General features: G+C 42.6%; 3 protein-coding genes and 1 long non-coding RNA gene across 4 annotated transcripts in view; 1 reads left to right on the top strand and 3 right to left on the bottom strand.

Moving 5' to 3' along the window:
- LOC134226163 (protein neuralized-like) overlaps positions 1-976 on the bottom strand; it is a 99,793-nt gene extending 98,817 nt beyond the window's left edge. The window contains exon 1 of the mRNA XM_062706758.1: positions 500-976. Coding sequence (XP_062562742.1) covers positions 500-524 — 25 coding nt within the window. The 5' untranslated portion in view covers positions 525-976. The remainder of the gene's footprint in view (positions 1-499) is intronic.
- A 1,352-nt stretch (positions 977-2,328) lies between these two features.
- Positions 2,329-6,772, top strand: LOC134228007 (small ribosomal subunit protein uS10m-like). Its single transcript, XM_062709761.1, has 3 exons — positions 2,329-2,471; positions 2,529-2,788; positions 6,440-6,772. Exons 1-3 carry the CDS (start codon positions 2,463-2,465, stop codon positions 6,687-6,689), a joined length of 519 nt encoding a protein of 172 aa, XP_062565745.1. The 5' UTR covers positions 2,329-2,462; the 3' UTR covers positions 6,690-6,772.
- Positions 6,773-7,573: 801 nt separating this feature from the next.
- Positions 7,574-8,097, bottom strand: LOC134227311 (uncharacterized). Its single transcript, XR_009983651.1, has 3 exons — positions 7,994-8,097; positions 7,844-7,935; positions 7,574-7,788 (listed from the first exon to the last, which is right to left on the bottom strand). It is a non-coding gene; the product is annotated as an uncharacterized LOC134227311 (long non-coding RNA).
- A 988-nt stretch (positions 8,098-9,085) lies between these two features.
- On the bottom strand, positions 9,086-15,175 carry LOC134221721 (uncharacterized). Its single transcript, XM_062700909.1, has 5 exons — positions 15,149-15,175; positions 14,999-15,090; positions 10,136-14,943; positions 9,264-10,074; positions 9,086-9,175 (listed from the first exon to the last, which is right to left on the bottom strand). The coding sequence occupies exons 3-5, from the start codon at positions 14,539-14,541 to the stop codon at positions 9,086-9,088; spliced, it is 5,307 nt and encodes a 1,768-aa protein (XP_062556893.1). The 5' UTR covers positions 14,542-14,943; positions 14,999-15,090; positions 15,149-15,175.
- Positions 15,176-16,243: the final 1,068 nt, after the last annotated feature.

Below are 16,243 nucleotides of genomic sequence, written 5' to 3' on the forward strand. Positions count from 1 at the left end.
TTTACCATGGCAAAAGAATCTTGAAACAAATGCCATACCAATAATTATTTCCATCAAAGATAGTCTTGGAAATATTTTCTTGTCGTCTTGTACCACGGTACAAATACGACAGTGTCTTTACTATAAATAAATGAAATGAATGACTGTAGTAAAAAAATTCCAGCAACAGCAAAACAAGCTAAGTGTGTAAAAAAAATTAATGTTGAATGTTTCAGCATAGATGGTAATAATCCACTAATAATCACATAGGTACTAGGTATTTGAAAACATCATTCACCCAGCAGGGTAATGACCTCAAACAACATTCCAACTGGATTTTCGCTAAACGAAAAAGCCTGATCCATATTTGCGATATTTGCAAGTTTTGTGTGACATTCTTATTGAATTTTATTCGGATGCTGTAACAAAATATTATTATGTAAGGCTATCTCATCTTGTCGCTGGTTGCTCTAACTAGAGCAAAACCTTTAAAATTGATAGCGAGAAAAAAACTACTTACCAGAATTGCTGATGGTTTGCCCCATGTTGTAATCATTAGAGTATTATCCAATCAACGATTATTTCGATTGAAATCAGTCCGGCCGCTCACAGATAGAATACCTTCACTCTCACTGATGCCACGGATCATATTAGTATGGTGATCGTGGAAAAAACACCTTCATCTTGTTTAAAATTGCACAAACAGCATTTACAGAACTTCGGGATATTTTTTGTTATTGTTGTTCTTTTCACAGCCGCTTTTCTTGTTCTTTAACTTGAACTTTGCACTTTTCAATCTATGGTTTTGATTTTCCACACAGGTTTTTGGAAGAAAAACCTGCATCATATGCACGGTATACGGATTGTCTTCATTACAACAGAATATGTGGTTCTTTTTAAACTTTTTTCGAACCGGTAAACTTGAAAAACACTTGAAACAAAATCATTCACACCGCCGACCCGTCACTTGAATTCCAATTGGTTTGCATTTTCTTCGACAGGGCTGAGTATTAGGGTGGATCTGAATAATACAAAATTATGGATCCATATATTTATTCAGGGAATCATTTTTTCTTGAATGCGCATGCATGCAAAACAAGCGACAAAAGAGAGATAAAAATGACAAAGATTCGAAAAATTTAGTCAGCAACAAAAAAGAAGACATTTTTGTTGCTAACTTTCCATCCCGCTATGCATTATCTCTATAGCAAATTTTGGCTATAGCTATTTTAAATTGCTATCATACACGTAAAAAAATTTAATGTTATTTATTATTAATATTTCTAATACCTTTTTGCCAAAGCAGGCGCTTGATGATATGTATAAGAAAAAACTTATACATCGCATTAGTCACATACATTCCGAAACTTATACTTTTCATTAACTTATGAATGTTATTAGCTTTTTGGTATGGGATCATCGGGATCATTCATTAGGTGGCATAATAAAGAGTATAAGTATTTTCGAATGGTTTTTTGCCAAAACATATAAGGTTATTTTTTTACGTGTAGCTTCTGCTTTAATGAAAATATTTGAGAATCTAACTATGATTACAAAATTAGCATCGTATTCTGGGAAATATTAGAGCATTGATTCTTGTGATTCTTGTCATATTGTGTTTGGGTTCTGATAAAGGTTTATTGCGAGGTGCGTTTGTCAGTAACAAACTCTGTTGACGACAAAGAGTATATTGTTAGGCGTTGCTCGAATATTGATTCCCTGTCCATAATAAAGCAATATAAGCCCCGGGACCCCTCTAACATTATTATGGAAACCAACGGAACAGAACCTCAAGGGTTCATTCATAACGCTAAAATTGATCATTTTTAACTCTCACCCACCTCCATTTACGTTGTTTGTATGGGACGCTTCTAAAATTCCAACGACAATAAAATGAAAGAAAAATGTTTAAGCAGTAATTTTTGATGGCAGATTTTATGCAACTGTAATTGGAATGGAACACCCTAAGTTCATTTAGCCTGACAGCATCCTCACGACACGCCTGGTGCCGAGGCATGTGCAAAAGCAAAAGGGGCAAAGACAAGTCGTTTCGAGAGCAATGCCAAAAAGCGCGTATATATGTGTACACAATCTGTTACTTTCATCCCGATATAAGAAATTTTAAGTTAGGACTTTAATACTTTAAGAAGAAAACGTCATATATCTACAGGTATCGATGTGCAATTGGTGACTTTGTGGACTGAACTGAATAGTATGCTATTTTTGTATAATTGTAGGTATTTAATTATAGGCCTTAATAGAACTGTATTCCTTTTTTTCAGTACAGTGACATGCGATGATTTTATATTGAGAAACATCGCATGCAAACTGTCATCATAATTTTATTTTGCTCACATTCCTTTTCCTTCTTTCATTCGAAAGACGTGCGAGGTGCGAAGAGCGTGTGAAGTGTTGTGTATTTTCTGCTGGTCGTGTTAAATAATCAATTTCTATCCAATTATTAAAATATTTTTACTTTTAAAATGTTCAAAGTAAGTTATATGGTCAATAATCTAAATTGTTTAATAACCCAATCAATTCCCTTGTAGCTTTTGAATCTGCACCAGAGGCTGAATTCGGCACCTTTTTGGCCGGCTATAGCCCGCTTATGCTCGACTCAAGTGACCGCATCGGTTCCGGTTCAATCGCCGAGCTCTGCTTTGGTCACACCAGGCGATTCCGATGTGCCGGATAAACTTTACAGCCGGCTGGAACTTCAAATGAAAGGTATAGATCCAGAGGTTATGAAGAGCTACGCCTATTTTGCCAAAACCGCCGCGGAACACTTGGACATCGAAGTCGGAAAGCAGTAAGTATCATTAGGTATATAAGGCGGGCTCGAATAAAAAAAATAATAACACAAGGTTTTAGGCCAAAATCTATGTGAAATGCACTTTTTGAAGATTAATTTTCGAGTCAGTAACGCAATCCAGATAGGCGTCCCGCGTTTCGCATTAGACATTAGACTTGTCGAAATCGGCAATTCTCGAGTCATTCGAAACGCAGAATAAGCACTATGTTAACGACAAGGAATCTAAGAGCACAAACCAACCACATAAGTTATTTTAATATTGTTTGATTTGGTATTACGTCTTTCATTTTGGTATAGATCAGAAATGAGAAAAATGAAACTGCGTACCCACTGTATGCCCTCATGTAGATATTTGTCGTGGACAATATACATTCGCCTCTCCACATCTCGATTTTAAAGGGGCTATCAAGAATCGATATAAGGAGAGATCGACCTGCATAATGAAAAACAATGTTAGGGTGTATGGCTCAATCCTTATGTCGAATTCGCTTTTAACCCTGGTCAGTGCCAACCCGAACCCTGAACCCTTTTTCGGGGACGATGGAATTATTTTATTATTATTTATTCAGACTAAGGCCGAAGTGGCCTGTGCGGTATATAAGAGTCTTCTCCATTCGGCTCGGTCCATGGCTACACGTCGCCAACCACGCAGTCTACGGAGGGTCCGCAAGTCATCTTCCACCTGATCGATCCACCTTGCCCGCTGCGCACCTCGCCTTCTTGTACCCGTCGGATCGTTGTCGAGAACCATTTTCACCGGGTTATTGTCCGACATTCTGGCTACGTGCCCGGCCCACCGCAATCGTCCGATTTTCGCGGTGTGAACGATGGATGGTTCTCCCAACAGCTGATGCAACTCGTGGTTCATTCGCCTCCTTCACGTACCGCCCGCCATCTGCACCCCACCATAGATGGTACGCAGCACTTTCCTTTCGAAAACTCCGAGTGCGCGTTGGTCCTCCACGAGCATCGTCCAGGTCTCGTGTCCGCAGAGGTCTACCGGTCTAATGAGCGTTTTGTAGATTGTCAGTTTGGTACAGCGGCGAACTCTATTCGATCGGAGCGTCTTGCGGAGTCCAAAGTATGTACGATTTCCAGCCACTATACGTCTCCGAATTTCTCTGCTGGTATCATTTTCGGCAGTCACCAGTGAGCCCAAGTACACAAATTCTTCTACCACCTCGATTTCGTCACCACCGATGCCAACTCGCGGTGGGTGGCTCACATTGTCTTCTCTTGAACCTCTTCCTATCATGTACTTCGTCTTCGACGTGTTGATGACTAGTCCGATCCGCTTGGCTTCCCTCTTCAGTCTGATGTAGGCTTCCTAAATCTTCTCAAAGTTACGTGCCATAATATCTATGTCGTCGGCGAAGCCAAATAGTTGGACGGACTTATTGAAAATTGTACCACTCGTGTTAATCCTTGCTCTTCGTATTACCCCTTCCAAAGCGATGTTGAATAGCAGACACGAAAGACCATCACCTTGCAGTAACCCTCTGGGGTTTTCTAAGGGACTCGAGAATGCCCCTGAAACTCGAACTACGCACATCACCCGATCCATCGTCGCTTTGATCAACCGTGTCAGTTTATCCGGAAATCCGTTTTCGTGCATTAGCTGCCATAGCGATTGTATCATATGCGGCTTTGAAGTCGATGAATAGATGATGTGTGGGCACTTGTGCAATACTTGGCGAATGGCGAAAACCTGGTCCGTGGTGGAGCGTTCGCCCATAAAACCCGCCTGGTACTGCCCCACGAACTCCCTTGCAATTGGTGCTAGTCGACGGCATAAAACGATGGAATTAAAAAGCATTTTTTACGTTACGCGTTTTGGCTTACTTCTCTTCAGCCATCATCAGACGTAATTCGCTAATGTGACCATTTCCCTCTCTCAGTCAAATTAAAAAGAGTTGTTTAGGAATTCATCCCGAAGTTCGTTCAGGATTTCCGAAAAATCTTGTCTGGAACATAAAACAGGAACATTTTGTTGCTAACTTTTTACTCTTCTATGTTACATTTTCTCGTAATCAAATTTCTAATATCGTATAGGTACAGTGTTAGCTTTTTTCGAAATATTTGGGAATCTGTTCTTGATTACAAAAATAGCATCATATACGGCGAATGATTCTTGTCATATTGTGTTCGGATTCTGATAAAGACTTGTTGCGCCATTACTTATTAACCAGATCAGTTAATAACAAAGAGTATATTGATAACGAAAATTAGTTGCAGCTTTTTAGTGGAATGTCTTCACTTGTCATAAGACTAGTTAGTAGTATCCCATTTAATTTCACCACCTAATTGTATACGTAATAGGATCTCAACAGTAAGGACGTCTTCAGTATCTGGTATCTGTTGTCTAGTCAAGTACACGGGACACTGAGACGGTTTTATATGGTTTTACTATTGAGGTCGAAATACGTATCTGTAAAGTTACAATAAAGCTTTAGAATTAAATGGGACTGTATTAAGTTGTCTTAAGACAAGGAAAGAGTATCAGTATAAAAGGCCGAATCACAAAAGGCCGAACCACAGAAGGCCGAATCACAAAAGGCCGAAAATGTTCTAGCATACCACAAAGCGCCGAAACCCCAAAAGGCCGAACCACGAAAGGCCGAATAACACAAAAGGCCGAATCATTACAAAAGTTACAATCTTTCAACCAAGAGAACTTAGAATACTCACAAATTTACGTTTACTTTTATTATGGTGCCCCATTAAGAAAAACTTGTCCACGTGTTTTGCAACTACTAGCAGCGATCTAATCAATCTTATTCAGTTGAGGTATTTAACGTCAGTTCAACGTCGAAGCTCAATCTTTCAATTGAAAGAAGTTGTATGACGGTGTTTACAGAGTCAATTTGAATCCTTATTATATTCCATAATAGATCAATCTTCATTGCAGTAATGAAAGGATGAACATAACTGAACACTGTATACGTATAAATATTAGCACTTTAAAGTAACGGAGTAATCCAAGAGCTCCAAGTAGTATTGGGAAAAGTTAAATTCCTAAATCTAATGCAAGAGCCCAAGTTAAATTCCACCGGATTCATGGCTCACAGAATCGAATTGCCGATTTGCATTAATGTAGGAGTTGTGCGCTTCATGACGCATGGTTGTGCTAATGATGCGCACTACTCATGATCTAATTGCGACATCAGAAGCTAAACAAAATCAAAATTTCAAATTATTATGCTTTTAACTAAAAGCTGTATAACTTACGGTAACGCGGTGTTCTTAAATGTATTTCATTTTCTCCCAATTTAAGAGAAACTGATTTCACAAGACTTTAGTGAGAAATCACAAAATAATCCGAATATTCTAAATTATATTAAGTATTTAAATAAAAAAAGTTTGAATTAAATCGGCAGACCAACAAAGTGGACCGGAGCGAGCGCGCGCTCGCTCCGGTCCACTTTGTTGGTCTGCCGATTTCATTCGGCCTTTTGTGATTCGGCCTTTCGTGGTTTCGGCCTTTTGTGATTCGGCCTTATGTGATTTCGGCCTTTTGTGGTTTCGGCCTTTTGTGCATTCGGCCTTTTTTGCTTTCGGCCTTTTGTAATTCGGCCATTCGTGATTCGGCCTTTCGTAGTAGACCCATATTTTTGATTATTGATTGTTATTATTATTCTGTGTTTTTAGCTGGGCGCTGCGAAAATCCGTCAAAGATCGGTTGACCCTGTTGAAATCTGTGCACGTCTATAAGAAACATCGGGTGCAGTACGAAATCCGAAACTACTATCGATTTATGCACTTCCACAAGCTAACCGGATCAACGATGGAAACCTTTCTAGAGTATATTGAGCGAAATCTACCGGAAGGGGTGGCCCTCAAGGTAACAAAGGTAGAGCTACAGACACTACCCGAGCATTTGAACTCAGAGGGAGCGTGAAAGTTGAAGGTTTGAAACTGTCATTAGAAATTAGTATCAAATTAAAAATATATATAAGGGCTCGTGCGCACCTTTGTAACCTCTCTTCTGGTTTTAATTTCAAACGACATTACAATCCCTTGTTAAATCCTGAAGAAGATGACATATGTAGCATCCTGGTACATTGTCTATGATCGGATATCAGTCTCATATTGAAAATTTTCATATCTTAATATTTGCTCTGAATTTTTCATTCTCTCACTTCACTTTCATACACTTTTTTGATTCTTGTATTTAATTTTTGAAGCGGGCGCCCAAATATCAAAAATCGTTTGCAGCAAATAAAAATGGTAAATCGATTCTTTTATTTATTTAAGGTCAACTTTTCCATATAGCAATTTTAAAATTTTAAACAAAAAAATAAAAAAAAAGATGTTATTTTGTGTTAGCAATTTTATGTTTTAATAAAATAGATTGACGGTAAATAGAAGGAATTTAAAGGAAGAATTTCAGATTATCGGTTTTTGTTTTTTATTTTAAAATTAGAGGCTTAAAAAATGTGGGTTCTTTGGGAAAGCTGACTTTAAATAAGCCAAAGAATCGATTGAGCGAATAAAATTTGTTGACGGGAAAGGTCACGCAGCATAATTTCGAATGATTAGACCAAAAATAAATATTGTTGAATTCAATAATAAATCTATTGTTAAGTTAATAGCCTTTGATTGTTAAAACTACAGAGTTATTAGATTGAATCAACAATATTACTGTTGAAAGTCGTTTCAACGGGAGTTATTTTCCGAAATACTATTCTTCGACCGGCAGGAAATACAAACGCAAACAGCTCGGTTTTGGAAGAATATAATTTTCCTGTTGAATGACATATTATGTTGTGTATCAGTTATAATATTCTTAACGTTAACTATTTGTGTGATAGGGGGTAAATTATTTTAATTCATTATTAGTTCATAGCATCTGTTCCGTTTGAAAAGTGTGGGGTGAACCCCTGTGCAAGAAGTGACATAGAATTGACAATGAACTTTATGAGCACTTACGTTTAGTTCCTGTATATAATCACAATTGCTTCGTTCTGGAACTACTGCATGTGCTGGACTCGAGCGGCCTAATGATAGATTAATGAGCATAATTCATGTTGCACTCATAATTATCAATCTCACCTGTGTAGTCTAGTACTTCTTCACAATGATTGGCGGTACTCTAACAGTCTAACGGTTGGGAATTCAACTTGCGGGCACTAGTAGTGTAAAACCTAGTTATGAATCACATATCGGTTATTTATCTGATTCGGTATAACATTTATGGCTTACCGGCTCTAAATTATTATCACCGCTTCAAACTACTTTATAGAAAAGGCTACGACTATGGGAAACAAATTATTCTTAATTGTTTGGAAATATCAGTTCGCTTTGGCTTGCTAACTATCTATCTTTGTTTTTATCCTCTATTCTCCTCTTATCTATTATCATACCTCCCATGTGGTGATTGATAGCCTCCCGTATTTAGAAAAACTTTAAAGTGTAGTAGTAGATTTATTAAGGTGATACTGGAAGGTGCGCTAGACGCGCGTCGGCTAACACTCCCCCCAGGTATGTTGACTGTGGGTTAACTTACTCTTTGTCGCACCTAATGTCTAGAATCGCTATTTTTGTCGCTGGGCGATCATATACCCCATTCGATGTCCTCACCGTTGCGGACCGAACTTGTCCATCTCTACTTACTTTGGTGGCGATAACTTTCCCCTTCGGCCAACAGTTGCGGGGTAGTTTAGGATCGGCAATAATGACGACATCTCCTACGGCGATCGGCTGCACGTGTTCAAACCATTTGCTCCTGCGGGTAATTTCTGGCAGGTAGCTCGTTACCCAGCGCCTCCAGAATTGGTTTGCCAGGATTTTGGATTTTAGCCATAGGATAGCGGTTTCGATCCATTAGATGAACCAAGTAAAAAGTGGTTCGGTGTCAGCGCTGGTGCCGAGTCGTCGTCAAGCGGCACGTGAGATAGGGGCCGCGAGTTCACGGTGTTCTCAACTTCGGTCAGCAAATTCCGAAGTACTTCGTCAGAAGGCCTTACTGACGAACACACTACAGCTAGGTTGGTTTTGACAGTGCGGATCAACCGCTCCCAGCTGCCACCCATATGTGGTGTGAGAGGTGGATTGAAGACCCACTCGATTCCGGAACTCCCAAATTCCTTCATGAATTCGCGTTCGTTCATGACTTCGTTGATCTGCATCAATTCTCTATTTGCACCAACAAAGTTTGTGCCGCGGTCGCTGTAGACCTTCTGTGGTATGCCACGGCGGGCCATAAGGTTTCGAAAGGCCATAATGCAGGAGCTTGTGCTAAGGGGTGAGCGACTTCCAGGTGGATCGCTCGGATAGTCAGGCACGTTGCAAGCATTACCCACCGCTTTTCCACTCTTCTGCCGACTGTGACTTCGATTGGGCCGAAATAGTCAATTCCGACGTGCGTAAATGCTCGTGAGAATGCTGCGAGGCGGGCGGGCGGAAGATCCGCCATGAATGGTGGGTTTGGAACTGCGTGCTGGTTTTTGCACTGCTGGCAATCTTTACGCACCTGCTTATAGCAAACACGCAAGTGAGGGATGCGATACTTCTGGCGGATTTCATTTATTACCGTTTCGTGGTTGTGGTGATGGTATTTGCGGTGGTAGTGTGCCACTATCAGGCGGGTGATGTGGTGTTTTTGCGGAAGAATGACTGGGTTCTTGGCATCATCAGTGGCGTAGTGACATGCAGCAATGCGGGTTCGCATGCGCATGATTTCGTTATCGTCTAGCCAGGGTGTCAGCTGATACAATGGGCTAGATTTCGGAACGGTCATCGTGGCTTCGGGTCGTTTAGTTGGATTTTGCAGCGTCGTCATCTCATCGGGATAGGATTCTTGTTGGCAGAGTCGAATAATGGTACGTTCGGCTTTGAGGAGATGCTTCGCCTCAAATGAACCGGTTGCTGTAGGTGTTCCTCGGCTTTTGTTGAGGCAATTATCGATGAATCTGTGGACGTATGCGACAACCTTGCGTAGTCTCTCCCATGTCGAGAAGTTGTTGACGCAGAGCACTGACTCCGGAAGAGTGTGGTGTACCAGAAGCGATGTACGTAATTCATTGTCGGTCGAATCTTTGTGATTGTGCGGTTCCGGCCAGTCATCTTCAGGGCATCGAAGAAAGTCAGGACCATTGAACCACCTGTCTTCAGATGACAATTCTGGAAGACTACTCCACTTGGTGGCGTCATCTGCAGGATTTTGCTTGCCAGGGATCCATCTCCATTCGTGTGCTTCGGATATTTCGAGGATTTCGCTGATCCTGTGGCCGACGTATTGGCTGTATCGCCGATGGTCCGAGTTGATCCAGCAAAGAACGTTTCTGGAATCAGACCAGTACAGCTTACGAAGGATCCTGAAGGTTAGCGCCTCTTGGACGGTACGCGATAACCGTGCACCAACCACGGTGGCTGGAACTCGAAGCTATCGTGGTATCGAAGTAAATTTCAGCGAGCAACTCGGCATTTGGCTGCGACAATGCAATGGAGCAGGAAAAGTATCCGTCGCGTACGAAGCGAAGATAGCAGATGGCGGCCGTGCCGTTCTCGCTGGCATCTACCATTGTGTGTAGCTGCACTTCGTCGGCTTCCCTTGTAGGGTACTGGGAACTGTAGCACCGGGGAATCCTCACTCGTTCAACTCTTGGGAGCACCTTCAACCAGGTAAGCCATTTTTCATAGGAGTCGTTGTCAATATGTTCGTCCCATTGTACACCGGATCGCCATATTTGTTGCAGCAGGATCTTTAAATACGACAGAAAATGAGAAATCAGCCCTAGCGGATCGAAGATGGTCATCAAGACACGTAGAACTTCCCGCTTCGTTGGCCTTCGTTCACCTCCTAACAGAGCCGGATCGTAGCGATTCCATCCAACTTTGTAAGTGAAAACATCATCGGTCGTGTTCCACCACATGCCTAAAACCTTCTCCGTGGCTAGTTCGGAGGACAGATCAAGACATTTCTCGCTGATGCCCACCTCGTGTAGTGCTGCCAAAACCTTCCTCGAGTTACTGATCCAGTTTCGAATCACAAATCCGCCTTGCTGATGGACATATCTTACGTCCTTGGCCAACTGGATGGCTTGCTCTTCGGAGTCTACGCTGACCAGCATATCGTCAACGTAGTGGGACTTTATGATGGCTTGATGCGCCTCTGGATACTCATTCGCGAATTGGTCGGCATTGGTGTTCTTCACGAACTGCGCAGTAGTTGGAGAGCAACATGCCCCGAATGTCATTACCTGCATGGCGTACACTTCCGTTTCACCACGTTCGTTCTTCCAGTAAAAACACTGAGAGAATTGGTCTTCTGCGCGGATTTGAACCTGGTGAAACATTTCACTGATATCGCCGGTGAGTCCGATGCGACGTTCCCGGAACTGAAGAAGGATCGTGAGAAGCTTGCACAGTAGATCGGGTCCTTTGAGGAGGGCTGAATTAAGTGAAATGCCGTGGGCGCTAGCAGCCGCGTCCCACACTATTCGTACCATGCCAGGTTTGTTTGGATTGGTTACGAAAATTGGTAGATACCATCGAGGCACTTTCCGGCTAATTTCCTCCTCGCTGAGCTTCCTGATGTAGCCTTTTGCTAGATACTCCTCGATTTTTGATTGCAGAGTCGTCTGCAGATCTGGTTCCTTCTCCATCCGTTTGTTCAAGCATTGGAGTCGCCGCTGCGCCATGAATTGACTATGTGGAAGGCGGGTGTCATCATATCGCCACAATAGCCCGGACTCATACCGATCATTCCGGCGGTGAGTGAGCGAATTGAGCAACGTGAGTGCACGTTGATCTTCGACGGATAGTAGCAGTTTGTCCGGTTTGGTAACTCCGAGGCTATCAAGAGAGAAGTACTCTTTCATCGCTTGGTGGAGATTCTCGTCTGCTTCTGTGTTACATGGACAGATGTGGAAGCTGTAGTGGTGTAGATTTGCTCCGTGCCCATCGCCCTGTCCTCCACAGATTGTCCAGCCCAACCGTGACTTCACTGCGATCGGCTGCCCAAACTCTCCTTCTCTGCTTTTCAAGACGAGGCCCAGATGAGCATGCTTTGTTCCGATCAGAATACGTGGCTGCACATCTCGATAGGAATCAATCGGCAAATCTCGGAGGTGTGGATACTCCTCGCAGAATTTGGTCATGTCCAACGTCTGTTGCGGTAGCTTCAGTTCCTTCACCGTTCGCACATCGTTGAGATCGAACCGCTTGCTTCCCACCTTGGCTCCAGTGATTTGAAGATTGTAGGCTCGGGAATCCGGTTCACAGCGTTCAGTTCCCCCGGTCCACCGCAAACACAGCGGTCTTTCGACACCATCTAGCTGGAGCACATCAGCAAGGTCTTGATCGAGCAGGGTAAGCTCGGAACCCTCGTCTAGGAAGGCGTACGTGTGAACTACATTAGTTTTCCCGTACAGTACGACAGGGAGATAGCGAAATAGTGCTGAGCTGGTAGCCGATTGATGAGTGTTGCATCCGGATGGACTCGGGCAGAGTGGAGCGGACGGTCCACTCCCTTTTTCGACCACGACTGCGTCGCTCTGAGGATTCGCCTTTGAATCGTTGTGCAGCAGCTCATGATGCCGGTAGGTGCACCCATTTTTTCCGCATGGCTTGGCGTTGCAGTACCCTTTATGCGTACGAAGACAGGTACGACAGAACCCGAACTCCCTGATAACAGCCCAGCGTGATTCTCGGGAGAGTTCCAAAAAGCGCCTACACTTGTCGGCGGATTTGCAGTTTTCTTTACAGATTGGGCAACCCTGCTTCGCCGGATTTGGTTTTGAGGTCGAATCTTCCTTCAGCAAAGTTTTATTATTCTCCTCGATAGACGGTGTCTCGGAATGGGCGCTGAGGTACGCATTACCTTTTTTGGAGCCACGAGCTTCGCTATGGGTAAGCTTTTCAGACTGCATCGACGGCGGAAACGTGACGACACTGGCGGCTTCTGCTAGGGCGTAGATCCAGCTGCTGAAAGTCGCCAGGTTAGCTGTAGGCATCGTTAAACGATGCTGCGCCCAGTTGAGTTTGAGCGATGGTGGTAGCTTGCTAACCAGCTGGTGAAGTAACGTGACGTTGTACATATACTCCTGCAGTCCACACGCGTCTACGGTGGCACAGAAGTTTTGTACGTGTACGGCGAAATCGACCAGTGTGCCCAACTTGTCTTCCCTGATAGCCGGTAGAGCGCTCACTTTCCCTATCAGCGACTGAATGATGACTTCGGGTTGCCCGAACATCATCCTCAAGGTAGACAGAATGCCTGTTACGTTCCCGGGGAACATTAAACGACTTTTTACAGCTTCGTAAGCTTTCCCTTTCAGACTTTTCTGTAGCCGAACTAAGTTCTCCTCTTCGGTGAACCCACACATCACGGTCGTACGATTGAGCATTGACAGGAATATCGGCCACTCTTCAGGATTCCCGGAAAACGTTGGTAAATCCCTAGGAACGGCTTGTCTGGCCGCCACTTGGGAACGAGAAAGCTGGAATTCGTCTCGAGACTCCTCGTGAAACGATCCGGGAAAGGCGTGGATGCCGCTTTGAAGGTTCGGCTGATGAACTCCAGTAGAACAGGCCGGTGGAGCTAGGACTTGTCCATCGAAGGTAGTAGAATTAAATGGCGGCCTTATCGTTGAGCTGTATGGATTGCCTACTAGATAGGAAGGCTGTCCTTGACGGAATTGATTGGAGAATCTTGATTGCGATGGCTGCCTTGCAGTTACGGTTGCCGGGTGAAATTGTTGGAATTGGGAGGATCGCAGACCGATTTCCGCATTACTAGTGAATCCGGCTTGGGCATCTGATTCGAAACGAATGCGTTGCTGTTCGAACCGCCCGTTAGGGTGAGTTGACTCCGTGTTGTCAAGGGGGCGGTGTAGGTTATCTCTGTGACAACCATCCGCTTCCGATTCAATTTGCTGTGCTTGGCATGCTCTCTGTACCCATTCGCCCACTCGGTTCGACGTTTCGCTGCGGCTTTTCGATCCTTTCTCACTTCTTCTTGACCCCTTCTCGCTCAACGCTTCTTCTAGCAGTCGGTACTTCTCTTCCAGGAACTTACGATGCTCATCCGCTGCTTTCGCTTCGGCGATTCTACGCCGCTCTTCCTGCTGCTTCTGAAATTCTCTTTCCTCCTGTAGTCGCATAAGCCCTAGCTTTGCACGTTTTACCGCCGACTTCTCCGATGACGAAATGGAGCACTCTGACAATGCTTTGGCGGCGTCCACAACCGGAAGGTCCACATTCCGACTGTTTCCATCAGGAAACTCCCACTGCTGCTTCTGCTGATCGGTCTTTGTTTGACCGATCGCGGGTGTTGGCGCACTGTTAACGGGATTTTGATCCAGAGAGGTGGATGTTCGAACTCCATTTGCTGCAGGAATCACTAGATTCGTGCGCGTGCTTGTTACGATGTTACCGATTGGCTGGTTTCTCGTTGACCTGCGATCCCGATTGTCGTCATCCTGCTTGGCGACGTTTTCCGAAGCCGCCTTAGTTCGCTGGACCCATGTCGCTGTAACGCAGTTAGTACAACTCCAGCTCTTGTCGGCGATGTCTCCGGATACACCCACACAGGAGAAATGGAACCACCCGTCGCATTTGTCACACTGGACCATCTCCTTCGTATCCGCTCCTCTGCACGTCTTGCACGAAAATCCCTCCACAGTTTCATCCACCACTACTACCTCTGGAATCTCACTACCACCAGCACTTTGACCACCCACATCTGACTTTTTGCGCGCACCTTTATCCTTCTTGTCGCCCGATTTAGCACTTCCACGATTAGACATCACGCTCGACTCAGTCACCAAACGTCCGATAAACGAAAATTATATAATGTTGAAAGTCGTTTCAACGGGAGTTATTTTCCGAAATACTATTCTTCGACCGGCAGGAAATACAAACGCAAACAGCTCGGTTTTGGAAGAATATAATTTTCCTGTTGAATGACATATTATGTTGTGTATCAGTTATAATATTCTTAACGTTAACTATTTGTGTGATAGGGGGTAAATTATTTTAATTCATTATTAGTTCATAGCATCTGTTCCGTTTGAAAAGTGTGGGGTGAACCCCTGTGCAAGAAGTGACATAGAATTGACAATGAACTTTATGAGCACTTACGTTTAGTTCCTGTATATAATCACAATTGCTTCGTTCTGGAACTACTGCATGTGCTGGACTCGAGCGGCCTAATGATAGATTAATGAGCATAATTCATGTTGCACTCATAATTATCAATCTCACCTGTGTAGTCTAGTACTTCTTCACAATGATTGGCGGTACTCTAACAGTCTAACGGTTGGGAATTCAACTTGCGGGCACTAGTAGTGTAAAACCTAGTTATGAATCACATATCGGTTATTTATCTGATTCGGTATAACATTTATGGCTTACCGGCTCTAAATTATTATCACCGCTTCAAACTACTTTATAGAAAAGGCTATGACTATGGGAAACAAATTATTCTTAATTGTTTGGAAATATCAGTTCGCTTTGGCTTGCTAACTATCTATCTTTGTTTTTATCCTCTATTCTCCTCTTATCTATTATCATACCTCCCATGTGGTGATTGATAGCCTCCCGTATTTAGAAAAACTTTAAAGTGTAGTAGTAGATTTATTAAGGTGATACTGGAAGGTGCGCTAGACGCGCGTCGGCTAACAATTACTTTTATTTCAACAATATTTATTGTTGTTTCAAAACTGTTCACTTACCAATCAGAGTGTATTTTTTTAGGCGTAATAATTTGATTAAATTTGACGAAGCGTAATCAAAAGATAAAAGTACTCGATTCTTTACTTAATTATAGCGAAGTTATATGCATATTTTCAAGTGAATTCGAAAGTTCGCCAGCAATGAATCACAGGTAAATAAAATCGTCAATAAATGTGAAAACAAGCTTTTACATAAACATTTTATCCAATTCTTTACAGTGCCGTCCGAAGACTTAAAAAAAACATTCCAAGTTCCGATCCCAAGATGATTAATGTGGATTATATATGCATTTATCTTCCAGCATTGCTATCCCTGCTGTTCGTTGAATCACCGCCTCGGTAGTAACGATGCTCTGGAGGCAATTAAATTGATTGAAATGTGATCTATATCTATACTAATGAAGGAATAAATTAATAACTGAACTAGTTTGTTTTTCATTATTATATTTTCTAAAAACATCAACAATCACGATATATTAAAATGCATTATTATTGTTTCAACAATAATATATTGTTGAATCAATCGACTATATATCATTGAGTTGATAATAAAGGAACAATTATTTCAACAATAATATTGTTGAATCAACAATAATGTGGCTCAAATCATCGAACGTTCCTATTGTAGAAACAACAATATTTCGGATTGATTCAAAAGAAAAATATTATTAGCCCTGAGTTAACAATATTTATTGTTGAATTTGAACTGAAATATTATTGTTTCAACAATATATTTCTGTGCGTGGTCAATTGAATCTGCTAAACGTAAAGCTTG

The sequence above is a fragment of the Armigeres subalbatus genome, chromosome 3 (assembly GCF_024139115.2).
Source record: "Armigeres subalbatus isolate Guangzhou_Male chromosome 3, GZ_Asu_2, whole genome shotgun sequence".
Taxonomy (NCBI): domain Eukaryota; kingdom Metazoa; phylum Arthropoda; class Insecta; order Diptera; family Culicidae; genus Armigeres; species Armigeres subalbatus.

What these genes read in the sequence shown, in the direction of transcription:
- LOC134228007 (XM_062709761.1), top strand. An exon ending in GACATCGAAGTCGGAAAGCA is followed by an intron (nt 2,789 to 6,439) that starts GTAAGTATCATT and finishes CTGTGTTTTTAG; the next exon opens with CTGGGCGCTGCGAAAATCCG.
- LOC134221721 (XM_062700909.1), bottom strand. Translation starts at nt 14,541, where the DNA reads ATGTCTAATCGTGGAAGTGCTAAATCGGGCGACAAGAAGGATAAAGGT. An exon ending in GGTTGGTGCACGGTTATCGC is followed by an intron (nt 10,075 to 10,135) that starts GTACCGTCCAAG and finishes GTCTGATTCCAG; the next exon opens with AAACGTTCTTTGCTGGATCA. An exon ending in TGCGTGTTTGCTATAAGCAG is followed by an intron (nt 9,176 to 9,263) that starts GTGCGTAAAGAT and finishes CCCGCCTCGCAG; the next exon opens with CATTCTCACGAGCATTTACG.